Source organism: Streptopelia decaocto (genome assembly GCF_964273445.1).
Source record: "Streptopelia decaocto genome assembly, chromosome: 3".
Classification (NCBI taxonomy): Eukaryota; Metazoa; Chordata; class Aves; order Columbiformes; family Columbidae; genus Streptopelia; species Streptopelia decaocto.
The window spans coordinates 38,385,680-38,405,979 of NC_138656.1; the positions used below are offsets into that span (position 1 = coordinate 38,385,680).

The 20,300-nt window shown below is 39.5% G+C and overlaps 1 protein-coding gene across 1 annotated transcript in view; it reads right to left on the reverse strand.

Moving 5' to 3' along the window:
- KIF26B (kinesin family member 26B) overlaps positions 1 to 20,300 on the reverse strand; it is a gene marked incomplete at its 5' end in the record, with an annotated part of 296,561 nt that overhangs the window by 44,863 nt on the left and 231,398 nt on the right. The window contains 5 exons of the mRNA XM_082049316.1: positions 5,498 to 5,657; positions 10,388 to 10,571; positions 13,445 to 13,707; positions 15,982 to 16,075; positions 17,612 to 17,818. Of these exons, the coding sequence (XP_081905442.1) occupies positions 5,498 to 5,657; positions 10,388 to 10,571; positions 13,445 to 13,707; positions 15,982 to 16,075; positions 17,612 to 17,818 (908 nt within the window). The remainder of the gene's footprint in view (positions 1 to 5,497; positions 5,658 to 10,387; positions 10,572 to 13,444; positions 13,708 to 15,981; positions 16,076 to 17,611; positions 17,819 to 20,300) is intronic.

A 20,300-nucleotide genomic window follows, 5' to 3' on the forward strand; every position in this document is an offset into this window, starting at 1 on the left:
TGTACCTAAGGCCAGTTCCTCCGCTGGTGTAACCTGGCATTGCTCCAGGAGCTTCACTGTCCATTAGTCAAGGCTCTGGTCCATATGACCTGGCTGCCAACATCATGGAAAAATTCTTCTGTTCCAGAGCAGCTCAGGTCTTTTGATAGCTAATTAGGAACTATTTCACATTAAATGGAATCTCTGTTGACCACCCTCCTACAATTGACTCATTCAGGGGTATTTCTTAGGCTTATTCCTGCTTTTGAAAGGGCTAATTTCTCTTTTGCTTCCCCATTCTCCTCCATGTATTGTTGTCTCATCTGCATATTATCTCAGTGTTTCTCAGAGCTCTCCCATTCATTGGGGCCATTTCCCACTCCTGTGATTCTGTTTCAGCTGTCACTAATGTCCTCGTTTTCATTATCTCCCCTTCATCTGCTCACACATTTCCACAAGTAAAACAGCAAAACAGTTCTTCATCCACTTCTAATATATTAAATACTAAATTAACACAGAAAGATTGGAGATTCCAAAGGCAGCACTAGATTATTTTTTTCTGAGGTTTTCTGTGGTCTTTGTACCATGTTCTCATTGAGGAGAAGGAAAAGCAAGAAACAGAAGTCTGCTAGATCCAGCATTAGAAACTGAAATATCTCAATTAAAACAAACAAAAAAAGAAGTTATTTTAGGCTTAGGCACAGATGAAGTAACCAATACACAGATTGCTCATTGGGCAAATAGTTCAATTTTGGCATTAAATTCTTAGGCCCAGTAAACAGACATGGTTGTGTGAATCCCACAAAACCAAGACTTAGTACAAGATGGTAAATGAGGATAAAGTCTCCAGTACTAATACTTGTTATTGTATAAGAAATATACTGTGAACTGGCTTTTAGCTTTCCTTATATCTTCCTGAAAAGTTTTCACTTACATTTCTTCTGAGCAAAAGTATTTATACTCATCTTATAAATGCAAAGGTAAGTTCTCTTCACAGTTGTTTTTTACACAGATAAACAACTGTACATAAATAACACTCATTTAACCAATAAAATAACCTGAATTATTGGATCCATCCAAACCTTATTTTCATTTTTACTTCAATAATTAACTAATAGTTTAAAGACAATATCTGATAAACAGCATATTCTTTAGGCTCATCTTTTATACCACAATACTATAATCCAATACTTTCCTTTTTCTCCTCTTCACTTAAAAGCAATAATAGCCTACCCTTGACCAAAAAAACCCAGATTTTGCATCCCATTAAGGATGTCCTTAAGTCAAAAAAAAGTGAAAAAATAAGGCAACAGAGTCCCAGCAACAGTTAAAACGTAAGTAGTGCTTTTGGCCAAGTCTGAATGACCTTTACAAAGTCCTACTTGAATTTTTTCTAACTGAGTTTTATAAATAGCAATAAATAAATAAATACAGAAATAAATTATTTTCGAAAGATCATGCAGAAAGAAAGAATGGATTAGCCCATGATTTAAGCACCAGATTAGATCTTAAAGTATGGCTGCTCTGCCACTAAGTCTCTTGTGCAGGCTTGCACCAGTCACTTATTACCATTTTGTTTTCTACAGATAGGACAAAAACATTAATACCAGCATGTAAGATCTAGGAGGAAGTGCAACCATGTGACAGAGAAGCAAAAGTGCCAAGAATAAAATTCATGCTTTTGACTCACACCCATCTATTTTACGGACAAGGCTCCCTCCTTGGATAAGCATAAGCATGTAGTTCAAAATATATGATGACTCCAAAAACACTAGCACATTGGGATAGCACATTAAGAGAGAAGCCTGTTAAATAAAACAAGCAACAATTTCTGAAAGAGAAATACATACGGCCTTGCACTTTTTGAAACAGTTTCTTACATTCTCATAGTCATTAAAATGTATAAAAATGATTATTTCCAAAACAGCATTACCATGAATTATCACCACCCCTGTTGCCTAGCAACTGGAGTAATTTTTGAGTGGTGAGCTATATAAACCAGTATCTGGAGTTTGTGTAAATGGGTATTCATTTGAGGGTTTAAAACACATTCATCTTGGAAATCAAAGGAAGATAATGCAGCACTAATGTAAAGCAGAAATGCTCTTAAAAAAATAAAATGGCACTAACAATTACTGCAGCTTAGTAAAACCCTCCTCCTGAAGCAGATCTGAGCCCTGCCAAACTTGCTCAGGGCATGAGTTGACTCCTTTGCTCTTCACTGGGCTTGCAGGTGCCACTTTCTATTTTTTTTTAATATATTTGATGTTCCTGAGGAGAAAATAATTATTGCTCATAACTCAAGAAACTGGTGACATTAAATGGAAATGTACTGAAGTCAAATTAAAATTCTATTTTTAGAGAAGATACTGAGCTGGAAGAACTCACTTGTTCATACCATAACAGAATGATGCACTTAGTAAGGTTCAAAATAGGTCTGGACATTAATAGTGATAGAGAGATAACCCACTGAGATATTAGAGAGAGATTATAAGTACATACATGAAAGATACAAACTCTCAGGAATCATGGCCTGGTCACTCATTAGCTGCATGTCGTTGTCCATTATAGGGATGTCTACCCATTCCTCAGACCCACGTGGAATTTAAGTTGAATGCAGGACAAGATCCCAAACCATGTCAACATGTATTGTTTGATGCCTGAGAATGTCTACATTACTTTCTTACAACGTTAGTAGACAATTTCCTCCTAAAGCCACTGTCCATCTGTGTTACTATTCCCAAAATGGAAAAGGATGGGGGGGGGGGGGGGGTGCAGGATGATGGGGGAGAAAGATTCCAACTTAATGGCTTCCAAGGCTTAGCTTTACAGGGAAGGAAAAAAAATGCAAAATGTGTTCAAAAGCAACATGACTTTTTCATAGAGAGTGCAGGCAGAGAGGCAAATTCATCCTTGGCATAAACACACAGCCCACTGAAGGCAAAGCAGTAGCATCTGCTTATACCAGCTATGAAACTGAACAAGCTTTTCCCTTCAACTACTACCTGCGGAGATAAAGCTGGATACAGCACTGAAGGGAGTTTAAGAGCCTGCAGCCTCTCAGAGTTGAGAGAACTCAATTTCTGCAGTAAGAGAAAATCTGATGTGTATGAAATGGTGAGTTTCTGCGCTCCCAGGAAGCCATGCAGTGCCTACTGACAGGCAGCCATAAAATTCTTAATGGCTGTTTAATAGCTCAGATAAAGAAAAGATGCTCCATTTTGTCTGCTGCTCTATGGAAATTTGCTGAGACCACACACACAATGTGCAGCTCTGGCACACAAGAAACCACTCATTTTTGTTTGGTCCCACTCAAAAAAGGTAGTTATCAAAATTATAATTTTATCCCTGATAATGAAAGAGAACACCCCTAAATAAAGGCAAATGATCTCAGCTAGATAGGCTAGCTGCTGCTCTAAACAAGAGATGATACTGAACACATATCGCATCAGTCTATGGGATGCTCAGACAAGCTTCTACAAGGCAGCGCACACCCCCCTCTCCCCCTTCCTCTCTTATCCACCGAGGAGCAGCATACACCTGTAATGCTGGATCACTGAGCAAACAGTGCTTGCACTCACCCAGCCACCAAATCTCTTGTTTCCATTCCTCGTGAATAGACCACATTTGGGAAAAAATGCTGTCTCCACTCTTCTAAGCAAGAAGTGGACAAAATTAGCTCCAAAATATGCCAACATGTTTTTTTTCAAATTACATTCTTAAAGTCCTCCTTTCAAACAGACACATCACCTCTGATTTAGACATGATGAACCACTTCTCTATACCTACACTCTACACTATCTTCTCTTACCCTAGTAAATTCCAGAGGAGGTGCTGGCCTGAAGAGAGCTTTCATCTTCTTTCAGCAGTACAGAAACAATTATGAGCAAGTGTGCTGGCACCTCTGGCTGTGTAAGCTCAAAAATGCAACAGCTGGGAATCACAGAAGAAATTGGTAGTGCAGCAAGTAGAAGACATGTTCAGTAATGCTTTTCTCCCTGTCAGCATTGCCAGGAAAGACAGCTGTTGTATTTGGTAACTATTCCCTGTATGCTTAGTTCTAACCTAGGGAGCATTATTAACATATTTCTTCTCTTTCTACAGTCTGCCTTCCCTCAAGTCCATAAAATCCGACAGGAAGGAAGACAGGGTTTTGATGAGCACAGTTTGAGCTACACTTTGTGAAATGCAGAGTTCAAGCTATTAGTATTTTCACACTATGACTAGGTGTACAAGCCACAAAACATTTCACGAATGTTTACACATACAAATGTGGTTGGCCCTTAACTGAATTCCAGTCTGACTGAATTCCAGCAACAAGAATATTTCCAGAGAGCACGTTTTAAGTCCAGACTGCCAAATAGTTTTTCAAAATATATGTTAGAAGAAAAACAAAATTGTAACCAAACTAAATTCATGTTTATTTTCCAAAATGAAGACAAAACCAAACAAGTAAAACTTGTCAATACCTTGCAATCCTGAATGAGTATGAGAAAATAATCACGTTTACAGTCTTTAACATGACTAGGAGGGTAAAATACATGGACTGAAATATAATCCGTGAATGACTTGGTTCGTTTTTCATGTCATCCTGTTGCTCCTAACTCCAGAACTCATATATATGTCCTTCATGAATGCTGACATTCATTAGTAGTTCGATTTCAAGATGCTACAGTAAGCCATTCCCATGCCACCAGTTGCTACTCCCTAGGCTTTAAGCTAGAGAAAAGCAATACCATCCATAAAATCAGAAATTTCTGAGTAGGAAGGTTGTCTGACTGTCTGGGTTGGGTAATGAATCCAAACTTGCTTTCAGACCTGCACACATGACAAATGGTGTGAGACAATGATGAAGAGAAATGAGTACAATACATACCCACTAGGTGAGCAATTCCTCTAATTTCCCAGAAGCTACCTGCAGTAGCAAAGGCCACTTGTCTAGTGTGACAAATAAAGCCTACCTCTTTTTTTGCAAATGAAAGGCTAACATGGAGATTCAAGCCATGCAAAAACGGGAAAGTAACCTTGGATAACAGAAGGAATCTCACAACAAACATGCATGCTCATTGTGACATGCATTTTCAAGGCACTAAATTCCACACAATGAACCACAAAATAATTTTCTCTATAGTGCTGCATTATGGCAGCAACATTTGTCTCTGTGGAGCAAACAGGAAAGCGGCTCTCAGATGCTTTTAAACATTCAATTAATCTTTGAACGGTCCTAGAAAACAAAATCCTAATATGCTGAACTTTGAGCTTTAAGATCTGTAAGACACCTGGGTTATATTTCAGCAAGATTCTTCCTGTGAAACCTGAATGTTAAATACAGTGTAGGTGGCAGATGGAAGGTTAGCTCAGGTGTCATCGGACCCCAGGCAGTTTTTGCTGTACCTCAAGAGGGCTGTGGTGACCCCAGCAGAGTGTCTCCCCACTTACCCCACGTCTGTCTCAGGCCCAGATATGCAGACTGCTTGTAAGCATCTTCTCCTTAGGTGCAACACAGAAGACTACTTACTTGTAGGGGATGTGCTTGCTTCCATTGACAAGGGCAAGGATGACATTGCCCAGTGCTGACAATGAGAGACAGAGGCCAGAGCTTCCCTCCCGGTTTTTGCTGAGCACTTTCACGCAGCTGCCCAGGTCGATAAGGTGCAAGCGACTGCGACCTCCAGACACTGCCATAAATAAAGAAAGCAAACAGTGAGCATATGCTTCCAAAAGCAGCTTCCTGGGAAAGCAAACATCACCACAACTTGCAAAGACGATGCAATCGGGAGACCTTTGCTAATTCATGTTAGCAGTGACAAACTGCAGGGTTCCTGTTAATTCACTGTCAGCCTTTATTGCTGTACATTGCTGTCCACTCTGGACTTGCTTAAAAGGTGCTAAGCTTTTCAGTACTCAGGCACCTGCAGGTTTAATTCTGTGGGAGTCACCACTGTGGGGTTGTTTTTTTGTTGTCTGTTTGTTTTAAATGTAGCTCTATTAGCCTGTACCTGAGTTAGCCCAGTTTCTGTCTCTGTAATTAATGTTCCTCTATCTGGAAAACTACAGGTTGGGGATTGCTGCCTGGTAAGCAGTGGTGCTGTGGTAACTTCAGCCTTTCTCTTATCTTTCCTATCTTGAATACTGTATCTTCAGAATAAACTGTGGCATCAGTGGAACATTCAATTTGCTTTAAGTCTATATACTTCTATGTCATAATTTGGGCTAACAAAAGGTTCGCCATGCTATGGGTAATGGATTATTGAAATGCTGCTCCGTTCTGAAAATAATTTCTGTAAAACTGGCAGTGGATCCCTGTGTTTTTTCCTTGTTTACTCTGTATCAGTATCTCTAAAGTGAAAGGATACTACCTCACAAACACCAAGATGAACCTTATGAACACAAACATGAAGACTACGTAGGCTTTACAGAAGAGCTTCTAATTCTCTGTTATCTCAAGACAACTTCCTAGCTGTTGTGGTTTTTTGTTGTTGTTGGGTTTTTTTCCCTTTTTTTTTGGTATTTTTTTATCTGATCTTTGACCACTTCTCCCTATTCTCAACAGTTAGTTAAGAAGCAACCTGTAGGAAAATGAAGTTTTATTTCTAGGATCTTAACTCAAAAGTTAAGAGCACTGTTTGAGGACATGAACATAACTTGGACAGGAATGGAAATACTTGGATATCTGAGTTTCCCTCTATGCAAATACATTCACAGACATTTTGACACAGCACCTCAACTTAAGCATCTGGAAAAATAAGTATTTGTGGTGAGGAGAGACCAGTTCAACAAACAAAGATGGCGATGGGAGCAACTACACAATGGAAACCTTAGAAACAAGATTTCCAGATACATTTAATTGCTTTGGAAATGTCTCATCAACCGTAAGCATGTTTTTTCAATGACCCTGCATTCAGTAGCTGTGGTGCCATGCCATGCTCTACAGGCATGTATGTGCCATAGGAGGTAGAAGGAAACAGGTTCACATAGACATGTGAAGACACTTTTGAAACTTCTGCATAGTGGCAAAATCTGATAGGTGATAATATAATTTTGCAGACTTGCTCATAGTCTACTACGATAATGTATATGAATATAGAAAACATTCAGCCACTAAAGGTGTTTATAACTATTACCTGTAACTTAAAACATGTTAACCTACACTGAAAAAATAAAGAGAGAGATATTTAATTTTGCAAGCACTGCAAAACACACTGCTCACTGCTTATTGCTACTACCTGGTGTCTTGCATGACACAAAACTTTCTGTAAAAATATAGTGTCTTTCTGTAGAATGTGTTATATATAACTCTATAATTCTGCTCCAGTTGTATCTGACAGTTAGTTAAAATGAACAACAATAATAATGAGTAGATTTTTATGATAAAAGAAAAAAAGAAAGCTCAGTAAAGAGGAAGAAACAATAAGAAAACGAAAGAAAAGCAAAGCAGAGAGAAAAAATGAAGAATGAAGAAAGAAGAAAGGCTTTTTAATGTGAAAGGGGTTTTTGCTATGGGATTTGAGAATAATATTGCAAAAAATGTAGCCAATATCTCTGTCAACAATTGTTTAAAATACAGTTACTTCTGCTTTTCATAAGCCCTTTTAGTTCTTCAGCTATATCAGGTATCAGGCAACACAGGACTTCCATGTATTAAATTATACTGTAGTATTGGTTGTCATTCTGAGTATCACAAAACAGAAGTGAAGAATAAATATCTGATTAAAACTAACACTGGTGGCTAGACATTCCAAACGTTGTAACAGTCCACAGATGATATGATATGACAACTCATTAAACACATCCACAGCAGTTTCACCACTGTGGTCTCAGTGGTGGGAAGTGGTGGGATACATCTGCTGGGGAAGTATCCACACGCACTATGGGCTCCTGCACTCCCTGCAGAAAGTCAGGCTGCCCTGGGGGACCATCCAGGCAGCTGCACCTCCACCTCCTCTCAACTGCTCCCGGAGAACTTCTGCCTCCCCTCTAAGAGTCCTTAAGACTCCCAGACTTAAAGAGTCGCTAAGTCCTATAAGACTGCTACCCTCAGAAAGCTGAAATTAACTTTTTTGTGTATTCCCCAATGATTTCCTTAGAAAAACAAAGAAATGTGTTTAGTTGCTACTCAAAATGACTGCATGTGACTTTACTGAATTACATATGATAAATGTTTCTGTTGCTAAGATTACTAGACATTGGGGAAACAAAAGAAAATTAAAGAAATCACTACCCTTCAAAATGTCAGTCATATTGTTTCCATACATATTGCTATTACATGGGCTGAGGAAATACAGAATAAGAGAAATTACTTGATCTTTCCTTCTTATTTCATTGACAAGTCAAAGTAAGACATTTTTAGGATGGCAGATCCACCTGCTTGATCTGAAAATGAAGCTCTTTGTTAGGCAAGTTCACCACTAATATGCCTGACAACTACAGAGAAAAGAAGTGGGACGTCCTAACTTCGCTGAGGTGAGAGCTGAAAAAGACTGTGCCAGTTCTGCCACAATGCCATTTATTTCAGTGGTGCTAAGCCTGCTCCATGGCATTCCTGGTAATGAGTCTAACAAGGAGGAAAGTACAGTACCAATGCTATTCTAACAGTCATTTTTTTATCAAAATCATACATTACCCAGCCATTTAATCTCTTATCCTTTAAAAGATGAGTTTCTTTTTTGTTGTTTGTTTCTTTTTTTTTTTTTTTCCTATCCTTTTTTTTTATTCCGGTTGTTGGAATCTATATATCTTTTCTATCTCTCTTTTTTTTCTGAGAAGTCCTTCATTACAGCAGGAGACAGTGATAATCACTAGGCGCCCTTTCTGAGCAGCTGGAATTCCCCCCTCATTCAATTATCAGCGAGATCTGACCCTGCCTGGCTTGTGAAGCCACTCACATATGGGAACTTGAAGACAGGAGGTGGTATGGCCATGAGACAAAGATATAACTAAAGGCAGGGGGCAAAGCATGCCATATTATAATTTAACAGGATCATGTCTTGTTTTTTGAAATGAGTCATTACAGCTGCAGGAAAATATTTTTTCCCTTTTATTAATTGCACTTGAAAATAGTAGAAAATGTTTGTGTGTACATGTACTTGTATGCAGTAGAAAGCATGGAGCATTAAATAATTGTAATAATAATTGCCTCAAAATCAGCCATCTTTATTCCTATGAACCATTCTGTATGAGCATTCACAGTCTTCCTTTCTACCACAGGGTGGTTAATTAATAAACCTTTAGTTAATTGAGATTTCTGCCTGCCAATTCCACAGGGGTTATTACTTAAACACATGCATTTCCTTTTAGAGCAACTTTCTGTTTTTCTCCCTTCTACGTACAGCCAACATAAATTTCCTGCATTCAAACATCAGACATTAATACTGCAGTGGTGTTCACCCACTACACATTATAGCTTGCAATCTATTCATTATTATAAATAACCTATGCAGAGCCAGGAGCTGAAACATATGCCATTTCTGCAGCATTGTTTAAGCCCACAAATTTAAAGAAGCAGAGGTCTCTGGTGTCTTTCAAACAAACATTTTGTCCTGGTAAAAAATGATTATTTAAAAAAAAGAAGTTTAATGTGAAAGTTTTCCAGTGGGGGTGTTTCTTATACAAATCTTTTATCACTGAAACTTACCAAAAAAACCCAACCTTCTGTATATCTCCAGTCATAAACAATTTGGGAGACTTGAAACAGAAGATAAATATAATAAAAAAATATAAATGGTGTGAGTCAAATGAAATCTTTGAAAATAATAGAAACACATAAGTAGACACAGAAGCATCTTTTCCTCATTTGCATGTGGAAGATGGAAATAAAGACATAAGCCAGTGAATGTATCTATGGCAAACAGAGGGAACAAGCTCATCTGAAAAGCCCAGAGCCTTTGCAAAGAACCAAGAGTCCTTTGTGCACATGTAGTTGGGCCAGCAATTAAAATATCTTCTGCCTTCAAGAAAGGGCACAGTTTATGCATTGCCAACATCAGCTATTTAGGTGCCAAAGAGGAAGAGCTACTGTAAGGGTGGCAAGGAATTCCCATCACCATGATATTTTAATCTATGACCTCAACATTATCAGTAAAGACAATACTAAAAGCCAATTGGAAAAGAACTTTTTTTTTGTTTTGAGATACAGGGTCCCACACAGTGCTGAAGGCTAACTGCAATAGTATCTCCACAATGGCAACTAAATTGACAGGTGATGGTAATCATCCCTAGTGGCCTTTAATGGCCTTTGGTTGGTCTTGACCAGGCAGGCAGATAGTCTGCTGGTATGAGCGGCCTCACTCCATGCTCAATGGAGAACTCTGCTAATTTTCGACACTAAAGAATATTATTTAAAGGCCTTTTTAAAGCCAGTTTCCAGGCAGTCTTAGAGAAAACAGAAGGGAGCGAAGGGTCAGCTTACTTCCGCCTTTGCCGCTCTTCTCCATGCGGTACTGGTAGATGTGCAGGGTGAAGAGCATGTGGGAGTTGCGATGATCCTCCTCGTCGCAGTCCCGCTGGCTGCTGCGGCGCGAGGCGATGGCAGCGTCGAGGAAGAAGGCGGCCTTCTCTGCCGTGGGGGCGCGGAGCTCGCTCTGGTTCTGAAGCTGTGGGGTAACACGAGGGAGAAATGACCTAGAAACTCCCAGGCAAGTCAAAGCTACCAGAAAACCTCCCCACAGTCAGCCCACACTGTGGATATGCTGGCTTCTGACGTGGCCAAAAAGGAGGAGATGCCTGATAGAATGAGACCCTTCTGACACTGGCAGCGACACTCTGTGCCCTCCAAAGAGCCCCACGACTGAATCCAGGCTTTTGAGGTTCTCACTTGGGGTACCTCTGGTGGCAGTTGTTAAACATAAATCCCAGCAACTGGAAATCATCCTATAGGCTGGACAGATGCATAAATTTGTTTCCTTACTTTTCCTAGAATTGTAAGCTATTTGTGTTTATTAATTATTAACTATTTTCATTTTTTTTTACTGCTTTTTTTTTTTTCCTCCATGGAATTGACAGAAGTGAAAAAAAAAAAGAAAAAATTGTGGAAGACATGTCAGTCCCAAACTCAACAGTTGGTGGACACTGGCAGGAGCAGGACTATGCACTGCCCTTCAGAAAGTTAGAAGGGAGCAGTCCACAGATACATCTGGGAGATAACAGGGCTGAAGCTTGTGTTCAGCCCCATAGCATGTGGGGAGAAGTCCAGAAGAGAAGCCATTTTCTTGTCACTTCATACCACTAGCTTAGGCACCTGCTCAGAAGCCAGGGCAATCCATTAAATGGAACAAGGCAGGTAATGCACCTACATTCACATTTGCTGGATCTCAATCCCAGTCACCAGCCTGCTCTTATCTCTTCAAAGTGACAGACAGCAGAAGAGGGCAGACGTTATTAACCCTCCATAACACTGGGAAACACGCATGTTTCATGTCACCTAAGATTAGTCCATCTGTGGCAGGGATGTGTGACAGTGCAATCTGATGGCATTAGTTTAGGCAGTATGCAGAGCAGGCACATAACCTTTAGAATAGACTTGTTTTATCTGGTGTAAAACAGCGAGCAACTCCCATTCTCAGGGTTTGTTCCCCTGCTATGTAACACAGCTAAATTCTCCTAAAGAACACAGCGCTCCCATCTTCTCATTGTGACCATTTATGGGCCTGAGGAGGGACAAAGCTGAGGCTGTGCATGGGATGGGGTGACACAGCTGAAGGCTAAGGTCTCTCTAGAAGGAGGGAGGGGACAGGAAGGAGTTAACAAGGCAAGCAGAAGGCTGGCCAGTCTGTGGGCTGATCTCACTAATGTAAGCAACAAGAAAATGTGCATACTTGGAAAGGCCTAATGACAGATAGTATGACATATGGTGATTATTCATTTTCTATACACACTGCTGATTTTGCATATCTATATGGCTACAATATCCTCCCTTCACCTGAGGATTTGGAGAATTCAGGTGTAGGATACATGACTCCAGAATGTCACTATGTCTTGTGAATACACATAAAAAGTCTTATCTTGCAATTTAATTCAGTATTTTGCACTGCAGAGATACATAGACATCTCATCTCAAGCTATCTTCTCTCCACTGATCTAAAACAAGTCATTTTGTATATGGCTGTTCTGTCTGTATCCATATGAAAATAACCAAAAATAATGGGATATTTATTATTATTGCTATTGTGCTTGTACCTTAGTAAAGAATTAAGCTCTACAAAGAGGCTAGTTGTTACACAGCTATGTAACATATGTAACATACATATGGTAATTCAGATCTTAACTGGCCCACCTATCACCCTGATGGGAACTGTGAAGACTCAAGTCTCCCAACTTGTGTTTACTAGACTGCACCCATTACTGGATAGCAGAGGCCAAGATATCTCATGATACTGTAAGTATCACTAAAGCCAGGAGTCAAGTGAAAATGAGAACCCTAATTGTTATTTTAAATCAAGACGCAACTTCATAGTCCTCATATAGAATGGAAAAGAATGGAAAATATGATCTAAGTATTTCCAAAAGGCTTGAACAACAAAGAGATAAACCACAAAATTTATTACTTGCTGTTTAAAATCTCGCAATTCGTGACTACTGTGAATGTGAATCATAATTTCTAGATGCTTGGAGCTCCAAATAAGGTACATGACCCCATAGGTCTGTTCCATCCTCCCTCTATTCCCCATCCTTGGATAGGCAGTGCTCTGCAGGTTCTGCATGGAAACAGCCTTTGCCTTTATGGTTGAAAGAATGTATTCAAGCTCCATCATGCTGGTTTTCTTCCTCTTCATCTGCTCATACAAAAATTAAATTCACTCCCCTACAGACAGCAAAACGGAAGAATAGGCCTTTTTCCCCTCAAACCAAGAGGGGAAAATAATAGGGCTGCTGAGACATTCTAGTGGTTACCCAGGAAATACATGAGCCTTTTATTCATTCCTGCTAAACCTCCAAATCTGAGAAGAGTTCAAGTTATTCTTGGCTTGCCCAGCTCAGGAATTTATTTCTTGGCAGCAATTAATAAGTAGCGATTAATGCTTCCTGCAACACTGCTAATGCGAATGCTATAAATAATGTAGTTTATAAAGAGATAAACAGCCATATTAATGGCCTCCAGCTATTTGTGCAGTACTGTAAATATTTTAGCTTGTGGTTTTACAAAAGAGAGATCACACTTTTCTTTTTCTTTTTTTTTTAAGAATGAAGTGAATTTTTGTTTGCACTGAAAGTTTTCACATTTTATTGCAAACACAAGGCCCTGCTCAACATCAGTTATACCAGAGGTACAAATATTTAGGCCAGGACAGCAGATGGCCCTGCAGCTGCAGGTCATAAAGTTCTTGCATGTTTTAAAGTAAACACTCTCAAGTCTATAAACTTTACGCTCTGAGTAGTTCTTGAATTTGAACCTTCTCAAAAACTCAGGAAACAAAAAAAAAAAACAGTCAGATTATTTGTTTCAATGTAAAATGAACCTTGTATTCACCTGCATGCCACAAATGGGGTCTTCACAAAGGTAGACACCTGGTGACTGGCCATCTTGCAGGCTGCCTGTAGCCACTTCTGACAACAGGTCTCTCAGATTTTCTTCTTTCCCCCACACTTCCACTGCAGAAATTCGGACTGAGAAACGAGCTCCTGTCTTCTCTTTGCGTTCATTAATCAACTTGAAGAGCCAGGAGATGGCACAAGGGATTATGCCAAGGTTTTGCATGGAATCATCCTTCCCAATCATGGTGTATGACTTCCCTGTCAGGAATGGGGGGATGAAGAAAAGATAACATCACTCCCAGGACCTTCACAGCCTTCTGCCAAGAAAGACTTTCCTGCACAGTCTGAAGAAAACAACTTCTTCACTACAATAAGGACAGTTAGCAAGGCAGAAAGATAGGCAGACAGACAAACAGTACATGGAAAATGGAGAGCATTTAAAACCAACAGATAAACTCCACTTTCAAAAATCATTACTTCATGCATTCCCCTGACATTCTCCATCCCCCAGGCAGGGCACTGCAGATCCCTACTGCACAACACTGCAGCCTCTGACGAAGGTGAATAGTGGGGGAAACTGAGCAGAGCAGGAGTGCTATGGACTCTAAAAATCCCTGCTTTAGTTACTGTGTGTATGGTATTCTTTGAATAACATTTTATCTATGTCATCCTTCATATGCTGGGGTTGGGAGTGACATAAAGATGGTCCCAGGATCATGAAGATATAACTTCGTACATGGGAAAAAAAACCAAACCAAACCAAAAACTCCACAAACAAACAAAACCACACAAAAAAACAGGTACATGAGGTCATTTGTTGTGTAAGTGGGTCAAAACCTTCCCCTGGTTTGCCATTATTTGACTGGCTTGTCTCTGCTGTAAAAGTTTGCTGCTTAAGAACAGACACAGAATAATCTCTTACACTGTTTCAAGCATCACTATATATAATGCTTTTAGACAAGTTTGCTAAAGCTCCTAAATTTTCAAGCCAAATGACAAAGGTATACAACCTTTCAGGCCAGTACTTGTGGCTACTTTACCTAGTTTCATTTCTTATGTTGAAAGAGATCAGCAAAGAAAATATTTCTATGCACTTGTCTGTAGTAAGGCCTGGGTGTGTCCATGGTTGGTGGAATGGTGGTGGTGCAGTTAGCAAAGCAACTACGGAGACTCAACTCATGCTCCAGCAAAGCCCTAGCTAGAGCACCTCTCTGAAGGACCTGGGGCACTTGCAAGACATTGTTATCTAGTGGCTTTCCTTCCCATCTTACTTTCTATGTCATGTGTGGCAGGTGACAGAGGGTCACATATCCAAGTGCTCATTCCAGTGTTACTCCTGCACGGCCCAGAGGGGCCTTGTGGTTAGTTGGACCAGTGGCCCTGGTCCATTCATTGTACCAGAGCTGGTGGCATTGCAGCATTCAGTACTCCCCAGTTTTTATTGCCTATACCTGGGGAGAATCGTGGCCTGATACAGCTTGATCCTCTTAATCACTTGAAAAACTGAATTATCCTTGTAAGTTGTATGTGTATGTCTGTGTTTCTTTGAGACAGTAAGAATGGACATCATTGCATACATATAGTAAAACCCTCTTCATTAAAAGAGGCAGCATTTTCAAAATACTTTTAGATAAGCATGAACAAAATACAATATTACTCTTGAAACCCAGTTATTTCAAAAGACTAGTGTGTTAATGATCTTTTTTTATCCCCTCTCCATTAATACTTGAAAGGTTGGTGCATTTGCAAAGAGCAAGTTTTGATCCACTGGTAACATTCAGTTAGCCATTAGAATAGGATTTATTGGAGACAGAATAGAAGTTAGTAATGAGTGTCTAATCAGGGAATGGAATATAAACCAAAAAATTTGAGTGCCCAAACACAGCACTTCAATAGTGCCATCAGAAACAGCAAGTACTTGAGGGCATACTCACAACCCTTACACAGCTTGATAAAAGTGGTATTTTGGCAAACAAGACTCCAATATCAAGCACACTGGTAAAACCGTAGATCACTGTTGGATCATTCATTAACAATTGCAGACAGTGTTAAAAATGGCTATAGTACTCAGGGGACGGAAGGAAGCAACAACTCAGAGATAACTTCCATTTCAAAGAGCATGCTGCCCAACATTTAGACCAGGGCTGTCAAATGCATTTTCAACAGGAGCCACATCAGCCTGTCAGTTGCCTTCAAAGGGCCAAATATAATTTTAGGACTGTGTACATGGAACTACTCCTACATTTATACAGTCCTAAAATTACATTCGGCCCCTTGAAGGCAACCACCAGGCTGATGTGGCCCCCAGTGAAAATGAGTTTGACACCCCTGATTTAGGCAATATGCAAAGTGAATAGGTATGTAAGCATAAGGTGTAGGTGTAGTACAAGGTCATGCATAGTGTACCACTTTCAAGTACAATTACTACGCACAGATAAATGAAAGTTCGTTTTCTCCAATCTAATGTACTCGCAATCTCGGGTTAAAAATATTCACTTTGCTGCTTCAGTAGGGAAATTTAGCAATACTAACCAAGCTTGGAATGGCCAAAGCAGAACACGCAGCCATCTGCTCCATTGACCACAGATTGGATCACCTCAGCCACAGTCCCAGCGCATACTTCAGCCTGTCACAAGTATTAAAATAAATAAATAAACAAACAAATAAATAAATAAAATTATCCATAATAAGGAAAAATCAATAGAGTACTTTCACTGGAAAATGGTCATAATGTTATCAGTGCTCCTGCTGAAGTATCAAAAAGTCTAATCCTGCTTGTCTCATTCATGTGACCTATGCTGTTGATGGGAATGACATTACTTGTGTAAGCACATGAAGGAGGACTTTGCTTCGTGGCAACTAAGTTTCATCTGCTGAAACATCAACTCAAACAAAATACACATTCTCTAAGAAGATGTGGCTGGTTTGTTAGAACTGCCTGTATAGGGGACTTTAAAATAGATTTTTTATTTAAAAATAATAAAATACTGAGGAATTTTTACAGGCTCTATTATTTGCCCAATTATGGACAGAGTTCAAGTCCACTAGCAGGTGGGTAAGGAACATAAGGTGAACAAGTAGCCTCTTTGGTATTAGCTAGGTGACATTTCTTAATTTTTCTCTACATTATTAGGAGTCTTCTTAGCTTTCAGCAGCATAGGCTCCATACCGAAGCCTGTCGCAATATTTTAAGAAGTACAAAACACAAATTCACCCTAGGCATTCTTAGATTTAAGGTTCAAGCAGGCTGAATGGTCTACAGTGCTTCTGTAGCAACTGCCTATCAATGGTGGGTGAAACTAAACCAGAATTTGCAGTTTAGACTTTTACGTGAAGCACTTCGTATTTGATAATAAATCATGTAAATTCATGGGTATTTCTAGACTATCACTTTAATAGTAAATGAAATTGGCCAGTAAATGGGCTGTTCCCAGGCCAGCCCTTGAACTGCATTCAGGCATAAGTCTGGGAGGTGCCGGCTGCCTGGACCAGAAGTAGGTCAGGGACGGACCTCATGATACAATCATATGACGGTGCTTTAGCTGGCCCTGTGTCATAGTTCTGTTTGGTTTATAAGTACAGAAACAGCCTTAAAGTACTGTTTTCTAATTATACTTTGCAATGCTACTTTACTCTTCTACTCTCATCCTCATGACATTTGGGTAACACATTTCATCAAACCAAAGAAGTCTAATTAAAATAAGAAATTTGAACTTATACATATGAATAAAGACTTGTGGACCAAAATCACCATCCTCTTATTGTAAACCATACAATAGAACACTGCATAAATAATCCTTGACTTCTTAATGAATTGAGGACTGCATCAGAGAACTGCAGATCTGATCAGATCACTATGTACAGCAAATAATAAGATTTTATAATATACAATAACTTGTTGATATTGAGGAATTGCCTACTAGGCACGTTTAGCACGTTTATTGCATGTATAATTTTAGGAACAATTATTTACAGTAAAGAATAATGAAAACACACAATTATCAAGATACAATTTAACAAACTGATTTCATTGTTGATTATATTTGTGGGCCAAATTCAGCCCTGGTCTAACTCCATGAAAGCACTACTGTTGTAGATAAACCAAATCTGGCTCTGGTGCATGTTATTGTTTAGATAACTACTGTGATCATACATTGCATACCTGTGATGCATCTTGGGGGAAAACTGCATCAAAAGCAAACATCTTGGGTGGAACCTGGTTGCCCCTTTTCTGGAAAACATTCTGGCCTCCACATGCCAACGGGTCATACAGTGTGATTTGCTTCTTACGGGGGTCAACTTTTAAGAAAGAGCTGGACTCAGACGTGTCTCTGCCAAGCGTGGAAGAAATGCGCACCATGACTTTGACCTGTCAGCAAACACACAAAAAGAGGACTGCATCTGATTAGTCTGTTGGATGCTCTAGACTGGTATGTTGAATGAACTTTCCGGTTACACTCAACTAAATCATACTTGGTTGCTGTTGCTAGTGTCTCAGTGGAAGTCAGTGAAGACACAGGAATTATTATAGGCAGAATATGGTATAAAATACACAGTGAATAAAGCTAGAATTCATTTTCATCTACTTGTGTAGCAACTCAGGTATTTAGAATTACAAAGTACATCATGGTGTTTTAGTGTCGATGTTAGGCAAGTACAGTGATGACGTATTACATCACCTTGTCTTACTCTCAATTTAAATTGAAAATTAACTGTACCCCAGTGGCCCAATTAAGAAATCTGAAAGGTAATCTAGACTGCTAAGGCATCAGAACTGCTGCGGTTTCTACAAAATGGTCTGATCAATAAAAGCACATAAAAGCCAGATCTGTAATTTACACCTTTCCGATCCTACACCAAATGCAAAAAGATGATGTGCTTGGTTTCAAGTGTCATCATCAAAGAGTTGTGAAAAGGGCCTGTTTTAATGGTCAGAGTTTGAAATTATCATCAAGGGAGAGGAATGTAATAAGCGCTAAAAGATTTGTTAAAACATGTTAGCTCACAACTCATTAAATGGCTACATAATAAGATGTTATTCCTAAGACAAAAATACATCTTCATGGCTTTAATGAGATTCTACTGCATCCTTGGCCCAGTTAGTAAGTAATTTAGATGTAAGTAAAGCTGATGACAATCCATCTGACTTTAGTTCTCCCCACAAATTCACTACATGCAGACACATGAGTTCCTGAACTTTACAAGGCAAAGATCACCTTTCTGCCAGCTCCTGCCTCAAGCCACACCTGCACACACTTTGTCCTCGAGTAGACTGGCTTTCATACCAACCAAACAGAACTTTTATCTTGATGCTCCTTAACTGTATGACACTTATACCAAACCCACTCACAGCTAGCATGCAAGTGACCACAAACGGTCACCTCAGCACAGGGTGGGTGCAGGCTGGAATGGCAGATGCACCCTGGGAGGAGGTTGTAGCCCTAAAAGTTAGACAACAGTGAAGTTCCTGTCGGCCTCACTGACACTGGTGCTATTTGCACGCACATCTCATTTCATGTTGGCCTGAGCTCATCCTACATGGAAATAAATCAGCTGCTTTGAGAGGTAAAATCTTGGCAAATTCATTTTTGACACAACTCCTTTGAAGGCAACAGAATAAGACCAGAGATTAATTAGGATTATTCAGTATGTTTGACATGTTTTCTCTATATGTCTGTGAGTCAAAGTGGTAATTTGACTCCACATATTTTAACCTAGGAAAACATGTCATTAGATGGTGAAATAGTCACAAATCTGTGCACATGATTTCAATTTTACAGCATTAGTTGAGGAAAAGAGGAAAAATACAGCTTGGGTGTGAATGGGTTGCCTCCTCAACTGCTCAGCTGAGCTGTTTATGAAATCTAACCTCTAACTGGAAAAAAAATTACTTCCAATATTTTGCCAAAGGCATTCTTTTAAACCCAACCCTAAGCAGAGCTGATTTCTACTGAGGACAAGGGCGGCCCACACCCTTGCTCAGTCCAGATGAACAAGGCAAGGCTTGAATGTTTATTCCGGCCCTAGGACTCCTGGCAGCTTAGAAGGGAGGCACAAGTGAAGTTAGCAAGGAAGGGTAAGAACACAGCACTGAATCCTAGAGCAGCAGGGAAACAAAGAGTAATATCAGTACTGATCTGATATCCTGTTTTCAACTTTGGAAGCCTTTGCTTTTTTCTACTGTCTCCTACATTTTTAAACAGATGCCAATATCAAAAGGATTAATAAATGTGATTCTTCAACTACTTTAAGTAAAATATTGTTCTGCTTTAGGAAACTATTTTCCTATAAGTTTACATGTATGAATCAATGTCCTCCAGACCCTTGATCCTTTTGTGCAAAGGAAAGTCAACTGAATGCCTTGAGGGCTAAGTTTCTTTGGGTTTTGGAGAATGGATATTGTGTGAAATTTAACAACCCTTCACATACAGACAGTCTAAGAGCCCTTTTTAGCCTCAAACTGCATGGGCATTCAGTCTTAACTTCAGCTATACTACTTCTATTACAGTCCTGATTTCAACCTGTTCACACAAAATCAGATTAATACCTGTCACTTCTTACTGAAGTAATACTGCAAATCCTCCTAACTTCCAACAGCTATAGTGACAGGGGCTGGGGCATCAGGTTTCTCTTTCTCTGGAGTAAAAGACCAATTTAACTGAAATCCTAAAAGTTTACAAGCATCAGATAAGCTGAATGAACTCCTGTAAAGAAAGAGCTCATCTCAGAAGTCCCAGGAGTTGTCTAACAGTATACATTTTCTGACCATTTGGCTCCTCAACTCTGGCAAATACAGACATTTCTCAAGAAAAATACTGCTGTTGCCATGAACCTTTGTATTTCCTGTGCAT